This window comes from Candoia aspera, chromosome 7 (genome assembly GCF_035149785.1).
Source record: "Candoia aspera isolate rCanAsp1 chromosome 7, rCanAsp1.hap2, whole genome shotgun sequence".
In the NCBI taxonomy this organism is placed as follows: domain Eukaryota; kingdom Metazoa; phylum Chordata; class Lepidosauria; order Squamata; family Boidae; genus Candoia; species Candoia aspera.
In genome coordinates, this window is record NC_086159.1 from 47,929,462 (window position 1) to 47,952,701 (window position 23,240).

At 39.3% G+C, this 23,240-nt stretch overlaps 1 protein-coding gene across 3 annotated transcripts in view; it reads right to left on the minus strand.

Annotated features, from left to right (window-relative positions):
• The window catches only part of XPOT (exportin for tRNA), a 39,104-nt gene that overhangs the window by 865 nt on the left and 14,999 nt on the right, over positions 1–23,240 (minus strand). For all 3 annotated transcript variants that reach the window (XM_063309256.1, XM_063309255.1, XM_063309254.1), the window contains exons 7-24: positions 18,937–19,121; positions 18,157–18,325; positions 17,254–17,490; positions 17,082–17,120; positions 16,252–16,314; positions 14,451–14,575; positions 13,365–13,506; positions 13,153–13,272; positions 9,663–9,757; positions 9,142–9,211; positions 5,691–5,929; positions 4,734–5,019; positions 3,947–4,136; positions 2,539–2,655; positions 2,250–2,365; positions 1,521–1,568; positions 909–980; positions 213–269 (exon numbers count right to left, since the gene is read on the minus strand). In XM_063309256.1, the coding sequence (XP_063165326.1) occupies positions 213–269; positions 909–980; positions 1,521–1,568; positions 2,250–2,365; positions 2,539–2,655; positions 3,947–4,136; positions 4,734–5,019; positions 5,691–5,929; positions 9,142–9,211; positions 9,663–9,757; positions 13,153–13,272; positions 13,365–13,506; positions 14,451–14,575; positions 16,252–16,314; positions 17,082–17,120; positions 17,254–17,490; positions 18,157–18,325; positions 18,937–19,121 (2,370 nt within the window). The remainder of the gene's footprint in view (positions 1–212; positions 270–908; positions 981–1,520; positions 1,569–2,249; positions 2,366–2,538; positions 2,656–3,946; positions 4,137–4,733; positions 5,020–5,690; positions 5,930–9,141; positions 9,212–9,662; positions 9,758–13,152; positions 13,273–13,364; positions 13,507–14,450; positions 14,576–16,251; positions 16,315–17,081; positions 17,121–17,253; positions 17,491–18,156; positions 18,326–18,936; positions 19,122–23,240) is intronic.

Here is a 23,240-nt window from a genome sequence, read left to right on the forward strand (position 1 = left end):
ATCTATTGCAACTTATTATGGAGCGGTCATCCCTCATCTCAACCATCACTCAGTTCCACCTTTTTCAAGGGCAATACAAAAACAACAAGGCAGGGAGACAATAAGCACAGCTGAATTGCTTGAATGTTCACCATACAATTCACATGCTTATTTAAGGAAAAATACAAGCTTTCACCCTTGAAAGTCAAAATATAAATATGAATTTAACCTACCTTTAAGTAGTTTTTAAAAACTTTAGCATCAGGCTGCTGAAGTGCTTGACAGAACTCCTATTAAAAAAAATCCTTATTTCATGAATGCAAAATTAGAAAAATATATACCTGAAAATTATACAATCTGTTGCAAGCTTACCTTTTTCAAGAAGAACTAGGATTGGTTAGATGCTGCTGCCTGCTGTGACAGTACCTCTACTACTAGATGCAAAATATAACTAGTTCTTTGTAATCTAATTGGTAATCTAAGGATGTAAGAGCATTTTTGTTTATACTGCTAAATGGAAACAACTGTTCTTTGGATAAAACTGCTATCCATGTTTGTACCAATTAGCTTCATGTGAGGAGGCAGAGGGCAAGAAATCTGGGTTCAGTCATCATAATCAGATAACACTAAGTGAGTTTTAGGGCATTCATGCACTAACCCCAACTAGCCAGGGTCAATAATATATTAAACTCACATTTTTATCTAATTAGGTTATCTATTAGGACATACAATGCTGATTCCTTAAAAACTCAGATTAATATTCTGCTCCAAGATTATAAACAGCAGTAAACTTCTTGCAATCACATTGAGCTGATACTCCTAAAAAGAAAAACTTTGTAACACTTAGAACAACTTTAAACTAGATCAGCTTCAGAATATGCCCCCATCTATCCCCAAAGCCACATGCATTGGGTAAAAAAACTCCTAACCTGTATTATTTCAGGAGCTACTTGCAATGAAGGCAGATACTCCTGTTGCAGATACTGGATACATTCAAGACCCTAGAAAAGAAAATATAAGCAGTGATTTGACAGCGATTAGATATTTTGTTATTTCAAATCTGCTCCATTTTACTTGATCGCCCCACTCTTTATAAGAGTATAGATTAAGAGTAATGCCAGTCAAGGCTGAAGATGATAAAAAAAAAGATAAAAGATATTTCAGTCACTTTAATCATTGTGACAGTGGAAATTTGCCATTTTTAAAGTAAAATTCCTACAGGGAGATTCCAACAGAAAAGTGCTTCTTTCAATTATATATGGTATTATTCAGCAACTATGACATGGACTTGACTAATGGCAGATGATGAAGGAAATTCACAATTTTTGCAACCAGCCATTATGCAAATTAAGCTTAAATAAGCACACTGAGTAATTTATTTCAAAAGGCTACATTGAGGAAGTACAACTGCAGTTTTCTGTCTGGATAGTATTGTCAGAACAAAATGAAAAACCAAAAGCAAACTATGTCAAAATAAGTGATCCAAAACACTGAGTAAGACAAGTTTTAAATAAAATAGTAATTATTTTCAGGAGCCTTACCCTTTTGAGATGAATTGTTTTTAATGTCACTGCACATTCCGATAAAGCCTATTAAAACAAAACAAAAGGATTTAATTCAAATGCTTGAATATTATAGTTAAAATGTTTTTAATAACCTTAACATTTTAGGGGACCAAGAGGAAAAAAACCCCAAATTATGCAGAAAAAAAATGACATGCTCAGCTTTAAAAGATCTGAGTTATTCAAGAAACCTGTAAGTGTTACTATGGCAGCTATCTGTTCCATCTACGGCAGATGGAAATTCTGCCATGAGATTATAAGGTCTTCCAGACAAAGGACTTTCTAGAGCTTTGAAGCCACGCTTTGGGGTGGAAATTTAATTTGCACGTATCAGTAATATCATTTGGACTTAAAGCCCAACATTTTTTGAGCAGGGTTTAGTTTCCCTGGTGAGATCCCAATCCAAACTTGGCAGACTGAAATCAGCAGAAACTCTGCATTAATTTGCCCATGTGGAAACAGTATTTTAAGGCTACCAAATAGTTGTGAATATACCTCATACAGAAAAAATGTGGAAACCTAGAATTCTTGAGATAACTCTTAAGCGTCTGGATTTGGGCAGAATTTAGGGGTCATGAAAAATGTTTTCTAGGCAACAAATGTTATCCAAGATTTCTAGTTTTCATGCAACCCCACGCATAAGTTACCAGCAAATTGCTTGGACACATTTAGCAATTTCTCAATAAAATCAGATGACAGAATACCTACCAATACCGTCTGTGCATCTGCTAAGTCAAATGTTTGTTTCAAAGGTGCTAAGAAACATGCAGGAACAATATGTTTATAGACAAAGTCAGCAAAACCGACAGGTCCATCTTTGCCTCCTAAAAAAAATTATGAATGTTCTTATCAATTCCTTCATCTGCTATTTAGGAAACAGGCTTGCAACAATGCATTATTATATCAACTTGTCAGTGTACTCCAAATACATATATTGCATGCACATGGTAAGAAAAAGTCTGCATTAAGTTTAAACCATTGTAATATGCAGGCTTACCCCAAAGTTCCACCAATTTTGAAAGAATGATAAAGCAGGTTTTCTGAGCAATAGGATCAGGATAGTCAACTGCTCCTTGGATGATTGTAAACAGCACACGCTCTACATTCTCTGCACCTAGAAACAAAGAGAAATAGTACAATTTAATAATTTGTGATTAATTCTTCTGAATCATAAAAAGATATTTGCAAAGACAGAAAAGTTTTCTACATATAAACTGATACAAAATGTCCCTCCTCCAAGGAACATAAACACAATTTTATATTAAGGACTGTTTCCATCTTCTTAAACAGTTCAGTTCAAAACTGTTTTGAATTACAAGTCGTAGTTCAACAAACATTATGGGTACAATTAGAATTCATGGTACTATATCATCACAGGGGCTTAGTTCTTTTTTTAATGATAATCATCTTGTGCTTCCAGAATTAAAAGTCCTAATTCTGAGCCTTATTCAAATGATACTTTGAATACACTTTGGGATAATTCTGGTTTGAAAATTGCAGGTAAAACTTTTTAATATATATTTACGGGTCATAAAGTGTCTTAAAGAATATTAAATATGTCTCTTATTTTAAGATGACATTAATTCAATGCAAGTTTTTTCTTGTTTATTGGACACCTCAGAGAATATTTTAAAAGGAGTGGTTGTCAACTTCATATGTAGGAAGTATAAAAAGATGGAGCAGCCACTTACACATAGTGGCTGGCCCCGTTGTTTAGTTTAACATTAAAAAATATGTTAATATGGTTGTGGGAAAAGTACTATGGTGTAAAGATGTGATATAATTTTGATTATATTCTTCAAATTTAGAATTTTATCAGTATATGAAGAATTACATAGTTAGCAAGCATGTAGAATTTTACAGGATATCTTTTATGATGGAAAACAATCTCACTCTGGATTTGGAATTTTGGACTGCTCTCTGCTCTCTGCCTGAAAAATGGCTTTCTGGTGACCTTAATGGAAAGACTGAACAATATGATTCCATGGGAATAAGGTTAAGTAGCATGCTTAAAAATTTATGTTTTTAAAATGCATTTAAATATATATATATATATAGAGAGAGAGAGAGAGAGAGAGATTTTTATACTCCTGTTTTCCCAGTCTCTTTCCTTTCTGTATGTTAAAACATAAAAATAAAACCCCCTAACGTCTATTTAAACAAGGATATATGATTTATAGTGGAAAATGTAATTTGTTCCTGATAAGACTGTATGCATACAGAATCGAGCAATATAAAAGGCCATAAATCTAAATGCATTTATTTTGAGGAAGTTCCATTCACGTAAATGTGTCTCCTAACAAAGCAAACTGATGACTAGGGCATTCCCCACCCCCAGTCTTCTAATTCTATCACAGTTAACGCATCCGTGTGAAAACAGACTCCTGTTATGACACACGCCTTACCCTGATTTGCTATGACTTCACTCATTCCACTGCCAGTGACTGTTTGTAGAAAGGCAAAGTAACTCCTTCGCAACATTTGCTTTTCTAAAGCAGCAGATTGGTCATTGTCTTCAGCAGGTTGGTGCAACACTTCAAAAATAGCGTGCAGTAATGGCATAAACATTTGTTGGAGAAATGGGGAGACTTGGGTCTACGGATATGAAAAATACGGCTAATTAAGTTTATGATGAGCAAATACATAATGCAATAATAAAAATGGAAAAAGTTATAAAACGGAGTTTGTCACTGTTCCATAAAATAAGTTCCGCTGTAACTCCATGGCTTGAATCTAACTCTGCGCTCTTCAGTCATTTCCTATTTGTGCTTTAACAATTTATTATTATATCCAGGCCAAGTGGGAAACAATGTGGTTTGCCTGCACCCTGGACATTAACATTGTGATTTGAAGTGGGTTTCAGTCCTCTATGTGGAGGCATTGCTACATACTCATGAACTTATGGTTTGCTTCTCAAGTAGTCTCAACAGCAACAACATGTGGATTTAGAATTGCAGTTTTGTATTTTGATGTTATCTGAAGCTCAGATGCCACATGTGCCTTGCATTCTGGTTTTTTAGCATTTTTCTTTTAGTATTACTTTAGTATTTTAGTATATGAAATGGATGTTTTGTAACTAGCTGCAACCAACCTATTTTTTAAAATAGGCTTTCCTCAGACCAGCTATTTTATTAAATTTGAAATGGATCAGTAGATACAAAAAAGATTGAGACATTTAAGACAGACTCTTACCTTGAACTTTGCTGTGATCTGATTTATGAGGGGAATAAATTCTTGAAGATCTTTTGCTTCGCAATCCTTAAGCATATGTTCAGAGGCTGAAGGAATGTATGGGAGAACTTCTTCCTCTAAGCAAATAATCATTCGGTGAAGAAAGGTGCGGACACCACTTCTAAGAACTTCCTTCTGCAAGGGGCAGCTGAGAGCTGGTAGAAATGTTTGTAAGCAGTCCAGATACACTTCTGAGCACCCACACTGTTTGACTGTCTGCTTGTTGCTGAAAGCTTTGCTAGTACGGCTATGCAAATAAAAAAGATCTATTACACTATGTTTTCTGTATGCCATACAAAACAGATTCCTAGGATGAGTTATTTGAAATGATAAGTTGGATTCTTTCCTCCTTTACCCTTATGTTTATTTCTTCTAGTAGAAAAGGGGTACTCAGCTTGGTCCAGGAAGTTATAAATTCCTCTGAACAAGATGAAGCAGTCAGCATCATTTTAGAAGTTTAGTATTAAAATAAAATATCAATTGACTCAGAAGATCTAAACAATTATAGCCTTATTTTATAATTACAATTATAGCCAACATTTTCTTCCTGGGCAAGAGGCTTAAGTGTGTAGTGGCTGATTAGATCCAGACACTTTTGAAAGTAATAGATTTTTTAGTTCCATTTCAACTGGGTTTGGGCACTGAAACTGCCTTGTTAACCCCACTGGATGATCTTTACCAGAAGACTGATGGAGGACTACAGCCTACTTGATTATCCTGGACCACTCAGTGGCTTTCATTACCACCTATCGTTGTATCTTAGCGAGTTTGTCCAAAGTAGAAGTAGAACACCTTGAAGGGAAGAGCTGAGGTGATAATTAACTACATGTAAAAACAAGTCTAGTTCCAACCTCATATTTTTATGCTGACAACTACACCGCTTTTAAATATAATTCAAATAGGCTACACAAGTCCCACCTTGCAAAGCCTACAGCATGATTCAGGCAATCAGCTAATGCCACCTGTCTGTCTTCATCCTGTGCCATCATAAGTTTTTCTAGCAGCACTTTGAATCTCTCCATTAGGGGAGTCAAAAGATTCCTCATTAAAGCCTGCTTGCGTTCCGTAGAGTATTCACTGTTCACAATCAATACTCCAGCAGTCTCATAAATAAAGAGTTGATCATCACTGCTTAATAAAGCCTGGTAACCATTCTCCTGGAACCAAAAAACATGAGAAGGGTGTTTAACATTTAAATATTTTCTCCTGCTAATTATTCTACTTGCTGAGTACTACAATCTCCCCAAGTTTTATAACAAAACACCAATCTAATTTGCACAGAACACTCTACAGTATGTTGCCCCAAATCCTGCATGATTGCTGGTAACCAGTGTAGCTATGATTTTTTTGAAAATGCTCTCTTCCAACAGTGCATTCTAATTACAGTAGCTTCATTGCACAAATATTACATTTCAGTACTCCACTGAGGTATTATGGGTTCAGGCTATAAACCTATAAAACTGAGACTAGTTTTGGTGTCTCTCAATACTTTAATATAACACTGCTGCTCAGTGAGCTGCACTGGCTCCCAGTATGCTTCCAGATCCAATTCAAGGTGCTGGTTACCAACTATAAAGCCCTATGTGGCATGGGACCAGGCTATTTGTGGGACCTCCTGTCCCCCACTGTTTCTGCCTGCCCCACCAAGTCTAGTAGGGGCCCCTCCATCAAAGAATGTCATCTTGTTAGACCCCATAGCCATGCATTCTCTCTGGCTGTGCCTGACCTGTGGAACAACATCTGCCCAGAGATCCAGATGGTCCCAACCCTATTAGTTTTTGTAAGGCTCTGAAGATCCAGCTGGTCCCCCATGCATTTGGACAGGAAGTTAAGTGAACTCTGTTGAAGATGTGGCTTTTTCTTTTGGGGGTTATCCAGGGTGTCATAGGTTTATATTGTTGTGTGGTGTTATGGTAGATTTAATCTTCGTATGCCACCCCAAAAAATAATTTAAATAAATAATTTAAATAAAATAAATCTCAATGCAATAGGTTCAAAATGGAAGTTTTGACAGTTCTTGTTTAAGTGGATGGATTGGCTGCATCCCATGCTGCATCTTATTCTGAGGAACTAGCCTGACATGCTGACTGGATTCTACTTCAGCAACCTGTGTGAAACAATTAATATGCTATATAATTTAACAGGCCAAAGATTAACAAAAGATGACTCAGTTTCCTAAATTATTACTAGCTTCTATAAATAGAGATACAGTACTGTCTACCATCTGAAGATGATTGTATATAGTTTCTAAATTTTTATCACTTTTGAAGGAGTTATACATACATACCAACACAGAAAGGGAGTAAGAAATGGTAAGCTAAAGACATTAATTAAGGAAATTAAATCTATATTTATCTAAATCTAGTTTATAGCAGAGCCAGTTTAGTGTAGTTGTTAAGGCACCAGGTTAAAAACCAGGGGATTGTGAGCTCTAGCCCTGCCTTAGGCATGAAGCTAGCTGAGTGACTTTGGGCCAATCACTCACTCTCAGTCCTAGAAAGAAAACAATGGCAAACCACTTCTGAAAATCTTGCCAAGAAAACTGCAGGCACTTGTCAAGGCAATCGCCAGGAATCAACACTAACTCAAAGACACACACGCACAACTGTTTATAGCAACAGCATTTACCATACCCCTTTATATCTTTCTGTCCTTGCGAATACTTTTTTCACTCTGACCATACACTGCTTCATATATTGCTTTTTGTCTTTAAACTTCTCACCAATCTTTTGGAGAATATCATAAACTTCATCCATCTACAACTTTCTTGGTCTTTCCCTTCTTGACCCATTCACTATTTATTTATTTATTTGATTCACAGACCCACCCATCTCACAGCAGTGATTCTCTTTATATGTTCCTCTGACGTGCCCAAGTCTTACTGGCATATAATAACATAGGCAGAAGCATGTTCTTAGACACAGTCATTTTGGTTTTAACAATCATTCAGAACATAGACCATCCAGCAACCTTCTGCCAATTGCACATATTAAAATTTCTCCATCCATTTTCCCATTTTAAATTAACATGCTACCAAAATACTCAAATTTACATACTTCCTCTAGTTTTTGCCATGTATGTATAACTTGCAACCAATTATTCTAACAGTACACATATATTCAAAACCCCAATGAACACACCTCTACTGTCAACCACAACCATTCTTCATACATTTATCTATAAATATATTAAGCAAGGGAGACATCACATATCCTTGTCTTACCTCCTAGTTAGTGTTGAACCATTTGCTAAGTATTACATTTGTTTTCAAACATGCTTTATTTCCACTATAGACTGCTCTTATAATCAGCATCCAACCTTCAATACATATCTGTACAAATCACTCCACAATTCAACCCTATTCACTTTCAACTTTCTTTAAATCAAGAAATGTACAATAAGCTTTCTCACATGGATTCATTTCTCAATGACCTACTAAAATAAAAAAAAATGTAGTTTGTATATCCTTTACAGGCATAAAAATGTACAGCACCTCCCTAATTGTGCTTATTGTCACTTCCTGTATCTTTTCCACCAGAATTCTGCCAAACGCCTGTACAGGCACACAAGAAACTAACCCCATGATGTTTTTGCGTTCTATTTGCTACCTTTCTCTTTTTGTACAAGGCAATAACAGCATTCTTCCAACTGTCAGGCACAGGCACAGCTTTCACACATTTTAAACCAGTCACACAACTCTCTATAAGCAAACCACTTCCATATTTTAACATTTCTTGTATTTTACTATCTAGAGATGACTTGAAGGAGTTAACTGGTGTTTTTAAGAAACAGGATGATATGCTGTGTTACTCCAAAAACATCTGGACAATCTCCACAAGCACTGAGACAGAATAGAGACCAACTGAGCTTGCAGATACCTACTATACTTATAAAACATAAAGTAAAAATGTAAACCTGGATCCAAGACCATTGCAGATGAGACACAGACCTGACATACCCTATGATAATTGGAAGAACAAACCGAATATATCATATGTGGCTAATTTCAGACAATGTGCTTACCTGATGAACATATAAACCAGATATACGTATACATTAGAACCCAATATACTACAGAGGTTAACGTGTTGGACTTGGGACAGGGAGATCCAGTTTCAAGTCCATATTTATTTACAGTGCTCATCAGATGATTTCAGGACAATCACATTCTATTAGTTCAACCAATGGACTATATTATGGAGATAATACAAGGGAAGATCCTCATGTTTGCCACCTTGAGTTCTCAGAGAAAAGATGCATTATAAATGCATAAACCCCATAACTATCTCCAATACTTAGGTGGCAACTCAGTAAACTAAGCTCTCCCTCCCTCCTTCAGTGGTCATTAACAGTAATACAAAATACTCACAGGTGGAGAAAGCTCCAGCAGATCTTGTATTCTGTTCAATACATCTTCAATAAAAGGGTTCATTTGTTTACTAAAGCGTAAGAACGTAAACCACATTAAACAGTCTTACAAATATTTTAAATAGCTCAAACATTATAACAGTTCCCTTTATTAAAGTGTATCAGTTTAGAAGTTATAGCACCAATGAAACCAACCTATCTTGTACTCTAATGGCAGAGCAAGAGACAAACCTAGTATTTACTGAATGAATTGATCATCATCATATAGCTTAGATTTTCATTAATGTGGAACTAAGAAAACCGTGATTTTCTAGCTCTAGTTTTAGCATAATTTATAATCAAAGAGAAAGGTAAATTATAAATTCATAACTTTGGAGGTAAAATTAGTCTTAGAAATTAAGACGTTTCCTGTTATTTGTGCTGGAAAACATATTTCTGAGTGTATTTAACAGTCTCCTTTATGTACCAAACCCATCATATTCTATTCAGAGAATTCCTTTTATTAACTGTCATTAAGCTTACTTGAGAGATTTGACAAATCTGGAGAAAAGGTATGCTATTCTGCTTCGTACTTTCGGATTAGTATGGCGAAGACCTCTATGATCCAAGAAAGCTATCTGCAATTAAAAAGGGAACAATTTAGCCATTTGAATTTCTAACATACTGTTGTTGTTGTTTATTCGTTTAGTCGCTTCCGACTCTTCGTGACTTCATGGACCAGCCCACGCCAGAGCTTCCTGTCGGTCGTCAACACCCCCAGCTCCCCCAGGGACGAGTCCGTCACCTCTAGAATATCATCCATCCATCTTGCCCTTGGTCGGCCCCTCTTCCTTTTGCCTTCCACTCTCCCTAGCATCAGCATCTTCTCCAGGGTGTCCTGTCTTCTCATTATGTGGCCAAAGTATTTCAGTTTTGCCTTTAATATCATTCCCTCAAGTGAGCAGTCTGGCTTTATTTCCTGGAGGATGGACTAGTTGGATCTTCTTGCAGTCCAAGGCACTCTCAGAATTTTCCTCCAACACCACAGTTCAAAAGCATCGATCTTCCTTCGCTCAGCCTTCCTTATGGTCCAGCTCTCGCAGCCATATGTTACTACAGGGAACACCATTGCTTTAACTATGCGGGCCTTTGTTGTCAGTGTGATGTCTCTGCTCTTAACTATTTTATCGAGATTTGTCATTGCTCTTCTCCCCAGGATTAAGCGTCTTTTGATTTCCTGACTGCAGTCAGCATCTGCAGTAATCTTTGCACCTAGGAATACAAAGTCTTTCACTGCTTCTACATTTTCTCCCTCTATTTGCCAGTTATCAATCAAGCTGGTTGCCATAATCTTGGTTTTTTTGAGGTTTAGCTGCAAACCAGCTTTTGCACTTTCTTCTTTCACCTTCATCATAAGGCTCCTCAGTTCCTCTTCACTTTCAGCCATCAAAGTGGTATCATCTGCATATCTGAGATTGTTAATGTTTCTTCCAGAGATTTTAACTCCAGCCTTGGATTCCTCAAGGCCAGCTTGTCGCATGATGTGTTCTGCATACAAGTTGAATAGGTAGGGTGAGAGTATACAGCCCTGCCGTACTCCTTTCCCAATCTTAAACCAGTCTGTTGTTCCGTGGTCTGTTCTTACTGTTGCTACTTGGTCGTTATACAGATTCTTCAGGAGGCATACAAGATGACTTGGTATCCCCATACCGCTAAGAACTTGCCACAATTTGTTATGGTCCACACAGTCAAAGGCTTTAGAATAGTCAATAAAACAGAAATAGATGTTTTTCTGAAACTCCCTGGCTTTTTCCATTATCCAGCGGATATTGGCAATTTGGTCTCTAGTTCCTCTGCCTTTTCTAAACCCAGCTTGTACATCTGGCAATTCTCGCTCCATGAACTGCTGAATTCTACCTTGCAGGATTTTGAGCATTACCTTACTGGCATGTGAAATGAGTGCCACTGTTCGATAGTTTGAACATTCTTTAGTGTTTCCCTTTTTTGGTATGGGGATATAAGTTGATTTTTTCCAGTCTGATGGCCATTCTTGTGTTTTCCAAATTTGCTGGCATATAGCATGCATTACCTTGACAGCATCATCTTGCAAGATTTTGAACAGTTCAGCTGGGATGCCGTCGTCTCCTGTTGCCTTGTTATTAGCAATGCTTCTTAAGGCCCACTCAACCTCACTCTTCAGGATGTCTGGCTCTAGCTCACCGACCACACTGTCAAAGCTATCCCCGATATTGTTATCCTTCCTATACAGGTTTTCTGTATATTCTTGCCACCTTTTCTTGATCTCTTCTTCTTCTGTTAGGTCCTTGCCATCTTTGTTTTTGATCATACCCATTTTTGCCTGGAATTTACCTCCAATGTTTCTAATTGTCTGGAAGAGGTCTCTTGTCCTTCCTATTCTATTGTCTTCTTCCACTTCCGCGCATTGCTTGTTTAAAAATAATTCTTTATCTCTTCTGGCTAACCTCTGGAATTTTGCATTTAATTGGGCATATCTCCCCCTATCACTGTTGCCTTTTGCTTTCCTTCTTTCTTGGGCTACTTCTAGTGTCTCAGCCATTTTGCCTTCTTGGTTTTCTCTTTCTTTGGGATGTATTTTGTTGCCGCCTCCTGAACAATGCTGCCAACTTCTGTCCAGAGTTCTTCCGGGACCCTATCTACTAAGTCCAGTCCCTTAAATCTATTCTTCACCTCCACTGCATATTCCTTAGGAATATTAGTGAGCTCATATCTAGCTGATCTGTGGGTCTTCCCTAATCTCTTTAGTCTGATCCTAAATTGTGCAAGAAGAAGTTCGTGATCTGAACTACAGTCAGCTCCAGGCCTTGTTTTTACTGACTGTACAGATGTCCGCCACCTTTGGCTGCAAAGGATGTAATCAATCTGATTTCGGTGTTGTCCATCTGGTGAAGTCCATGTATAAAGCCGTCTCTTAGGTTGTTGGAAGAGAGTGTTTGTTATGCAGAGTGAATTGTCTTGGCAAAATTCTATCAGCCTGTGTCCTGCTTCGTTTTGTTCTCCCAGGCCATACTTACCTGTAATTCGAGGTGTCATTTGACTGCCCACCTTAGCATTCCAGTCTCCTGTGATGAAAATAACATCTCTTTTAGGCGTGTTGTCCAGTAGGTGCTGCAGATCCTCATAGAACTGCTCTACTTCAGCTTCTTCAGCATTTGTGGTTGGGGCGTATATTTGGATCACTGTGATGTTAGATGGCTTGCCCTGAATTCGAATTGAGATCATTCTGTCGTTTTTTGGGTTGTATCCAAGCACTGCTTTAGCCACTTTACTATTAATTATGAAGGCTACTCCATTTCTTCTGTGGTCCTCTTGTCCGCAGTAGTAGATCTGGTGGTCATTTGATGTGAAGTGGCCCATTCCAGTCCATTTCAGTTCACTGACGCCTAGAATGTCTATCTTTAATCTTGTCATCTCACCAATAACCACATCCAATTTGCCCTGGCTCATAGATCTTACATTCCAGGTTCCGATGGTGTGTTGATCCTTAGAACATCGGATTCGCCGTTCACCACCAGCACCGTCGGCCGCTAGCCGTCCTTTCGGCTTTGAGCTAGCTGCGTCATCACGTCTGGGGCTAGTTGAGCTCATCCTCTGTTCCTCCCCAGTAGCATTTTGACCATCTTCCAACCTGGGGGTCTCATCTTCCGATGGTATACCGACATATCTCTGGTTGTACTGATCCATTTAGTTTTCACGGCAAGAATACTGAGGTGGGTTGCCATTACCTTCCCCAGGGATCGCATTTAGTCTGACCTCTCTGTCATGACCTTCCCGTCTTGGGTGGCCCTTCACGGTTTAGCTCATGGCATCATTGAGGTGCTCAAGCTCCAGCACCACGACAAGGTAACGATCCTTTGCTGAAGTCTAACATACTAAAAGAGCCAAATAGATGAATAAAAGCGATCTAACTTTTTTTTTTTTTAATAAAATGGAAGAGCGGGACAATAATACTATTTCCAATGCATAAACAAATAGGTTACTAGTGTGAACTTACTAAAACGTTCGGAACGTGCTGAGGTTCCGTAGAGAAAAATTTTTCGTATCTGACCACCGTCTCAAAGAATTCCAGAGTTACTGATGTATGCTGGTAGGTGCTAATACCTGATGTAACCAACTAAAGAAGGCAGGAAAAGAGAAAAAAATACTGAGTCAATTTTGTTGATATGAAACTTGTAACAAATCACACTGATTTTAATTCTCACTTACAGTCCGCATCATATCCTGCAGGGCATTAGCTTTTGTATCACCTGTAAAGTGAGCACCATGAGATACTGGAAGAGCTTCAGCCAACATATACAACAATCTTATTGCTACTTCTACTTCCATAAATGGTTTGGTTTGCCAATTCCTACAAGAAAGAATAGGTTAAAAAACATTAATGAAATCTGCAATTGTTTTATGAATAATTTTTTAGAATTCAATGGAATTCAATGTATTTATACAAACATGCATGTTTCATCAACAGACAAACTAAGCATTAATCAATTTCTGGGTTTATCAACCACATCAGTCTTCCCTAAACTTGTCTTCTAGATCTTTCACACAAACTCCTTCTCCCAGCCACCAGTCTTTGGTTATGGTGATAATGGATAACAAAATTTGAAATTCAATTGGATTGGTTAATTTGGTCTAAACTCTTTACATTTTACTAAAATACTTTTTATATTAAGTACATTTATATTAAGTATAAATATACTTATTATATTTATATTTTTATAGTATGCACTACAGAATATAAATTCTAAAATATGGAACAATATTCAAGTATTTTTCACATACAGTTTTTTGTGAACAAGGACAAACTTAATTTGGCAAGGCTAATATTATAATGAAATAAATTTTTCCTATTAGTGGTGTGCAATCCTCCTTCCCCCACATTAAAATTCTGAACTCTTATTTTAAATTGTCAAGTGTTTTTAAAGCTGATACCACTTAATTCTTTCCAATTTAGTAGCAACAGCATTTCCTTTTCTCCCTTCTAGGAGAACAGAGTTGTGACAAAGGGGAAGAAACATATTGCCTTTAACCAGTTTTCTTTCCTCAGGCTAATGAAACCACACAAGCTTGCAAATTTATTAACAATTAACAAAGGAGCTACATGGCAGAAAACCCTATGAAATCCATATCTACATTTTTTTCCAGTAATCAGATTTTAGTTACCGAAATGTAGTCATGACCAATCAGCCAACTGGAAAGCATGGCTTAAGTATCAACAGAAACTGTCACTAAAAAGAAAGAAGCATTTAAGTATGGACAATGAAAACCACTATCAGAGGTTCATTTGAAACTTACTGCAATGTAGTGTTAAAAACTCTGCGAACAGAAACTAATAGTAATTCAGGTGAGACTTGTGCAAGTCTGTCCAACAACAGTTTTAGCTGTTTCCGATATTCTACAAACATGGCTTCATCTTCACCCTGTCAACATATATAGTATGAACAGATCAGTTCCGTAATATACCAGTATTTGGATAATGCAAGGCATTTCTTGCTAGATGATTAACCAACATATCTTAGTAGATCTATCATCCTTGTTGTGCCTGTAATCTTACTATCTGTTAAAGTTGTCCTGCTAGATTGCAGCTACATAAATGTCATTATCATCATCACTACCACTCTTACTGACTTTTGTGTCACTCTTGATTCCTGGTGACTATGTCCACAAGTCCACACACTTTTATTGGCAACATTTCTGGATGTGATTTGCCCTTGCCTTTTCACTAGCATTGAGAGAGAGGAACTTTTCAAAGTCACGCAGCTGTGTTTGTGCTCAAGGCAGGATAGGATGCATGGTTTCCTGGTTTCTAGCCTGGTACCTTTAACCACTACAAAATGACTGTTCCTGTTCTTATTTTAAAAGCAGGAACAGGAACTTGACCTCTTGTACCATGTATGCTGATGGGGGGGGGGAATAGAAGGAAAAGGTTGAACTCACATCATTTCTACCATCTACAATATTATGTATTCTTTCCCTCCAAAAAGAAACCAAAGGATCAAAAATTTCTCATTTCTAAGACATGCCTATGAAAATTATTTAAAAGCTTGTTTTAAACTTGAATGCTAAAATAAAGAATTATCTACCTCACAACTGTTCCCACCTTTATGAGAAACTTACTAATGAAAAACTCACACTGTTTTTAAGACTACTTACAAGTATTTGCCAGTATAACTTCTCAAAAGAAAAGTTCACATATTATTGCCTCTAATTCCTGCTATTGGTCTTCATAAGCATTTGACAAGTCAGTCTTGCTTAACAAAGCCCTGAAATTCTGAAAAATTTTAGTGACAAAACTGTTTGGAATATGATACTGAGACAGTTTTGCCTTCCTGCATACACAGTAAAAGGAGTTTAGCCCTATTAGTTGTCCTTGGTCAACCGTTGCATTCTTCAGAACGATTTGACAAGATTGGGTCTTGTGGGCACTGTTCTGCAGTGGTTGTTATCCTTCCTGCTGAAACATATCCAGATGGTGGTCTTGAGGTTCTAATATTCAACACTAAGCCTCCTACAGGGATCCACTTTGTTCTCCACATTATTTCATCTATCTGAAACTGCTGGAGAATGTCATTTGGAAAGAGTTCAGTTATGACATCCAGGCTACTCTTTGTTACCATCCAATTCCAGTGAAGCTGTCAATGACTTTAAAAGGTAGCCTAAGTTTGCTTATGGGTTAGATGAAGAAGAGAAAAATTAAATTAAATCCAGACAAGGAAGTGCTGCTGGTAAATAAGAAACTGGAGTTGGGAATGAGATTCAGCCTGTTTTGGACAGGGCTGCACCACCCTTGAAAGAATGCTCCTTGATTCTCAGCTCTCTGGACTGACAGTGGGGCAGATGTGGCAAGAGCACTAATGAGTCCACTGTGCCCTATCCTGAACCTGTCAGATTTGGTGAAATTTATCTACAGTGTGGTTACATCTTATTTTGGCCCAATGTGGCACACACAGTATTATATGAGGTTATCTTAGAACTGTATCCAGATTAGTCCAAAATGGAAGCTGCAATTTGTGGAGCTAGACTGCTAACTGGAGTTAAGGTACAGGTAGCCCATGAACTGAAATTGCCACTTAATTATCCAAGTGTGACTTCTAACCTCATTTTCAAAATTGTATTCTTCATCGTATGTTAATTTTTTCATTACCGCCAGCATAATTGCCTAGAAAGATAAATCAGTGATAAAGTTATCATCTAATATAAGCTTATACTTATTAAAATAGTAAAAGAAAGCAGGATTCAGTAGAAGTAATGTAGAGCAGAAGTAATGAAATATACTGTTAAAGCAATGTGAGTGCTGTTCTATATTACACCACTATAAATCTAATTAAAAAGAGTTCAAGGAAAGAAACAGTAATTTTAAGAACAAAACGTTCAGCTGCATAGAACTCAAAACAACCCTTGCTTAGCATTTGATGTATATATTTTGACTGAGCTGGTCTGGACATCAGAATAATTAATTAATTTTTTTAGAATACACTTATCCTTCTCCCTCCCCTCTACCTCTGACTACTGCCTTCTACTCCCTCTCCCCTGAGTAGTGAACTTCCTCTTCTCCTCTCATAATGCTAAAAACTATGACTTGAAGTTTTTTTTTCCAATCACTGTCATTGTGTTTAACTGGTGATGGGATGATAGTGAAAGAAAATATCAGTTTTATCACATTATGTATTAAAATGGCATATGACTGCATTTTGGGGAAGGGGTCCTCTTCCAAATTAAATAACATATAGTGATTTCATGACTTGTTGGTAAACAAGTTATTATCTGCTAAGAATTGAAATAACTTTGGAGATTATTTCATTTTTTAATTTAAATTCTTAATGTTAAAATATGTTTGTTTTACTGCAGATATGAAAATGGCTTCCCTTGGCAGGTTTATTCACTAATAAAACAAATAGCTTCAAAAAGGTATTCAATTGTTCTTACCTCTACATTAGCTTTTTGTTGTTCTGAAAGCATAGGAAGCTGCAAAAAAAAAAAAAAAGGAACAAAGCCTAGTTTTGAAATGTCTCAAGCAATTTACACATACTAATGCTGAAATGGTTGAGGAAAAAAAAACAAATTGGATTTTCAGAATGCAAAATTTCTTAATATTTACCTGTTTCAATATGTGCAGATAATCATAACAAAACCCTATAATATTTGAAGATATATCATCATCCTCATGTATCAAAAGTTGTAACATTAGAGCTACTTTTGCTTCAATTGCTTGTAGAGTATCTTGAGCATTCTTCAAATCTCCAATCTTCACAAGTTTAGTCCAGCTAGCTATTAATGCCTGCCCCATTCCATTTATCAGTTTAGAGAATCTAGCTAGAAAGTCCACATCTTCTTCCTAAAACGGTTAAGCATTAATTAAATAATTGAACATTTTCAAAGAAATATTATTTGCTTAGTTCAGATTGTATCCCTGTAAAAATTAAGATATCCATGATGGATACTGTTTCGGTAGATTACTAGGGATCAAAATGATCACTTAGGCAGCAATACTATTTGTACTAACTAGATAGAATGCAATGAATAAAAGCCACTGTTGTTGTTACTATTATTTCCCCAAAGACCATCTACAAAAATCGAGTTTCATAATGATGTTAGTGTCTGTGGCCTGGATTAACAGCACTCCCAACTCTCTTTCACTCAAATGTACTTTTCACTCACACACACCTCAAAACCATCTCAGCATATGGGAATGAGAAAATTTAAACAGTTTCTCCTTAAATACTTTCTGTTTTTCTGCTCAACTGACAAGCTTATAAAATTATACAGTGTAGAGAAACTTCAGATGGAGTCCCAGTGTTATACAGTGAAGCTGGATGATGGGAGTCTTATCACAGATGAAAAGAAATGCTTCATCACACAGGACACAGTTAAACTACTGGAGAAACTACCATAAGATGCAGTTTAGAGCAAGCAACTTAAATGGCTTTTACAAGGTACTGAACGCATGCAGAGTCATACAAGCCATAGTAATATAACATTTCTTTCACTAGAAATAACTAACCTGGTCAACTATAAATAAGCCAGCAGACTGCAAAACTTGACACAAAGTTTCTACCAACTTAGTTTTATCAATTGGATCCATTCCCTTATTTACAATTTCAAACAAGCAGTCACATGCTTCCTCCCGTAAAACTTCTATGGACATGTGACCTAGCAGCATATTTATAAACCTAAAAAAAGACAAAAGTTTTGCTTTGTGGGTAAAAACAGAAATTGAGAGTAGATAGTACTTTATTTATTAGCCAGTGCTTACTTTTGCTTATGCTTATATTCTTGTATAAGAAATGCAAAAGCTACATATATACTGTACTAGTGTAAGTAAAACCTTATTTTAATAATCCCCCTCATTTACCAGATATCAGATGCAACAGACCAGATTCCCATCCAATCACACACACACCCAAGTCCATTGCAGTGAGGTAGTCAGGACATTAATTCTACCTTAACTTTACATCTGTGTCAATTTATGCTATTTGTATAATGACATCATTATGCAAATGCCATAAAATGACACAATTATACAAATGTTGTAAATTGCCACAATGAGATACTGCTATATTTAATGGATATTAAGAAGTAACAGACACAGTCTCCTCACAACTAGTCCTTTAAAATTAGGTTTCACTGTACTTGCAAGACAGCTAATTATTTTTATAGTGGCCAGTTTTCCAAACAATTACAAAAAAGGCTTATTTTTTTAATGTAGGTCATCCTAAAATTTCACTACAGTTTTAACACACACTAAGTTCATTAATGCATTTTTAATGAATAAAAGCATTACCTTTCATTTGCAATTAGACTTAATTCTATCCAAGAGACATAGGCTCCAACTACTTCAAGGCACTGACAGGTCAATTCTGAATTTGTATATTGATATGTTTGCAAGATTTGATACCATGATTCGACCAAACTCGGAATGCATTGCTCCCTCATAGTATCTTTTAATAAGGTATTTCTGCGAGCCTCCTAGAAGTATAACAAGGATGTTAGTCTTTAAAATTAAAGCCGAGGTGCTTGTGTCAGTTCTTTGAAAACTGAAAATGTTGGGGCAGTAAAGAGTAGCAGTAATCTACTACTTCATCATAAAATGCATCTGTGTGGTTGATATCCCTTCATCATCAATATCTTATCTCAAACGCTTAATATTTATTTCAAATGCTGTATTATGCTTTGCTTAAATGTTAAAAAAATCATGTATTAGGGAAGAAGTGCATAACACTTTTTTTTTAAATTTCAAATAGTGGTCTGGGCATGTGTAAAAGAGAGGAAGCCTAAAGTCTCCCTGGGGCCTCATGCCGAACACATAGGCTGGTTCTCTCTCCTAGCACAGCCTTACCCAAAGCAGCTTTCCTGGGAGAGATCATCAAGGAACTATGGCATTGACTAGGTAACTCTACTCAAAGCCCCATCAACCTCTACATTCCTTCTCCACCATGCTTTATGCTTTTTCGTATCTCCCACTTTTTTCTTTAACTCCCTGCCCTGCTTGTAGCTGTGATTTGTTCTATCCTGTCTACTCATGCCTCCTCTTTCCCAATGTCTTTCTCTCCCTGCCTTGCTTTCCTTTGCTTTTTTCATGCCTTCTGCCTTTCAATTCCCTGACACATTTCATCACCCTGGCCTTTCCAACCTTTCTTTTCCATTGGTGATGCAATGTGTGTGTCTGTGCATTATTTTTGTCTGAGTGTTTCTGCATATGTATGCATTACCTTCTGCTTTAGAGCATGTGAGTTGGAGCATCCATCTATGTATTAGTTTGGGTTTGACTGCTATTGTCTATGTATTTGGTGAATCCGTGTGAGTTACTTTGCCTTTCTGCATACATGAATTGATGTATACTTTTTTTTACTTTGTTACACTATGCATGTAGGTGGGTGATATTTTGTGTTTTTGTTTCTGGTGGTGGTGTTTTTTTACCTTTTAGTACATGTGAGAATGCATGTGTATCTCTGTGTGGCTGAATCGCAGAAATTTTTAACTTTTGCCTGCACCATTTCTTTTTTATTCATTCATTTACCCACTAATCAATTTGTATGCTGTCTTAACTGCCTACCTAACACTAGGCAACTTACATATTAGGGTTAAAAAACATAGAACTTGTTTGTAATAATGAGAATTATTGTCAATATATGTCAGATATCACTACACCAGGTACAACAGTAGGAAGTGGCTTTGAATGGTCTGTGGATCTCTTGTGTTTCCCCTACAGAATTATTAGAGCAGACGGAATTTGGGGAGGCACTATGATTTTTATAGCTGCATTAGGCAAAATTTCATCAGAGGCATTTATAGCAAGTGACTTTAGAAGCTGAATCTTTTCAATATATGTCCTCTACCATTGTTAACCTGAAAGACCAGTGCAAACTGTGGATACGTGAACCCTGATTTCTAAATCCATAATGGCCTGTGCAACTGAACCAAGTCTTAACAGCTTCTGTGGTTCAACACATAAAACATTTATTTTTTTCAGTTTCCTGTGTTTCTGAAGTGGAAATTTAAACAATCTTTTTCTTGCATCTTATATTTAACAGTTAGTTCTCATATATATATATATATATACTGTATATATAAATATAAATAAGAGCTGGAGCTCATACTGTATCACAAACTCTACTGCAGTTTTTCCCAACCTAGTGCTCGGCAGATGTGTTGGGACTCCAACTTTCTGAATTCCCCAGCTAGCATGTGTCATGAGTGCTGTTGAGCTGAAGACATCAGCGCAATGGCACACATGACAATAACAAGGAAACAGGGGAAGGGGCTCAAGATAAGTAGCCATCAACGGACAAAGACGGAAGGACAAGAAACAATGGCTAAACGGATCGCGAGGCACACCCAAGCTGTTAGCGCTAACGCAACGGAGATCGCCCAGCTGACAGCAATCACCGGAGGAATAGAGAAACCGATGATGGGCGATCCCGGAACGCCAGCGGGGCCTCGCAACCCCTCACCTACCGGCAGGACAACGTGTTGGACAAAGGGGGGTGACGTAACCACGAGTGAGGGGGCGCTGACCGGCACGGGGTATTTAAACCCCGCACCGGCGTGCTCCTGTCACTCTCAGCTTTTTTCCTATACTGTACCTACACTGCGAATAAATCAGAGCCTGTTCCACAGAATCAGCGTCTGAGTATTATTCGGAGGTAGGCAGCGCATGACATAAAGCTGAGAGTCATAAACTCAGCCTCGCCGAGCCCCACCGGACGACAACGAGCCGCGGGAGGAGTAGACGGCGAGAAGACCAGGAAGATGAGGCCGGCGCGACGCGGACAAGGAGGGCGAGCCGCACGGCAAGAGGCAGAGGAGGACCGACCGAGGCCAGAGGCACCGCGGACTCCCGGAGCCATGGACGCCCACCCGACCCAACCCGAGCCTCAGCTCCAACCCCAAGGGGAGATGGCGACGGAGGCAACCTGACCACGGGAGGGAGCAACATACCTCCCGGGACCAGCGGAGAACCCCACGCCCCACATCGCACCCCAGCAACGGGCGTGGAGCGACAGCCCAACGGCGGTAAGCATGGAGGAGGAAGATGGAGCAACCCAGCAGATGGCGGAGGAAGCGGACCAATGGCCGAGAGAGACTGAACCCCACCGGCAACCCACCCCCGCCGACACACCGACGGAACCGGCCCCAGCGGTGGCGCGGATCGTGGACGAGGACGCACGAGCTAGACTCGCGGCCATGGAGACCCAACTGAAGGAACTCCAGACCATGCTTCAGTCGCTCATGCCCCCCGCGCCGCCCAACGACGTCCCCGCACAGGTCCACACCCCGAGCGAAGCGGCGAACCCCCACGGGCCAAATGAAGGCCAACAGACGGCCCAGGCGGACGACACCACAGGCCGGGAAGCGAGAGGAAGGGGCGCACAAAACGCCCGGGCCCCAAAGGACTTCCCCATCTTCTTTGATGGGAACCCCGCGAAACTGTCGTTCTTTATCACGAACGCCAGGGAGTTCATGGGGAGGCACGGACACTCCTACGACTCCGAAGCGGACAAGATCGCTGCCGTGGCGATCAAGTTACAAGACCGGGCGGCGGACTGGTACGTCCAACTGTACGAGTCCAGCTCCCCCGCCCTCGCCAACTTCCCCGCCTTCATCAATGAGATGAAAAGCTACTTCGAGGACCCACTAGCCAAAGTGAGGGCGAAAAGCGCACTCCAACGACTTAAACAGGGCACACGCACTGTCCCAGACTACGCCCTCGAGTTCAAAGCCCTCGCGGGGAAGGTCAACGACTGGTCCGAGACCACCCTGCTGGAAATGTTCAAAAGGGGGCTCAACCGTGATGTACTTCAATGGGCCCTCTACCGCGACGACCCAGAAACTCTACACGGGTGGATCCACCTCGCGGGGAAAGCCGAACACGCGCACCGCACCTTCCTCATGACAACTACGGAAGACACGAACTACACCTGCAAAAAGGTACCCGCACCACACGTGGGGACGGCCGGCCCCACATACCCAAAGAAGAAATTTAATCGGGAGCCCTGCGGGAGGTGTGGAAAACTAGGGCACAAGACGGCAGATTGCTTCGCCAACCAACTGCCGACCAGTGCGCCTAAACCCACCCCGAAAACTAGCCCCAAACCACCTAACCCGGCGCCGCCCCCTCACCGCCGAATGACCGGAGCCACAACGACACCAGAGGAAGGCTGGGACGCCTACTGGGGGGAAGAGGACAACGTAGACCCAGACCAGCCGGCGGGAAACGCTCCCCGCCTGCCCTGAAACGCGTTGCGAGGCAGGCGGTGGGACAGCAGCGCGGACCACCTCGACGGAACGGCGAAAGCTCCGTGATAATGGCGGCAATTAAACTCTCTGCCGGCAATGGAGCCACCACGGCCGCGGCACTAGTGGACTCGGGGTGCTCAAAAAACCTCATCCACCCCGACTTAGTCGCCAAACTCGACCTCCGCTGCTTCCCCCTCCCCACGCCGTTGGCATTCCACCAGCTGGACGGCTCTACAGCGGGAGGGAAACCAGCTACGATGCAAACCGAGCCGGTCACCCTGCAAATGGGCACTCACACCGAACACACATCGTTCGTCGTCACCCACATCGGACGGCCCATTGCAGTCC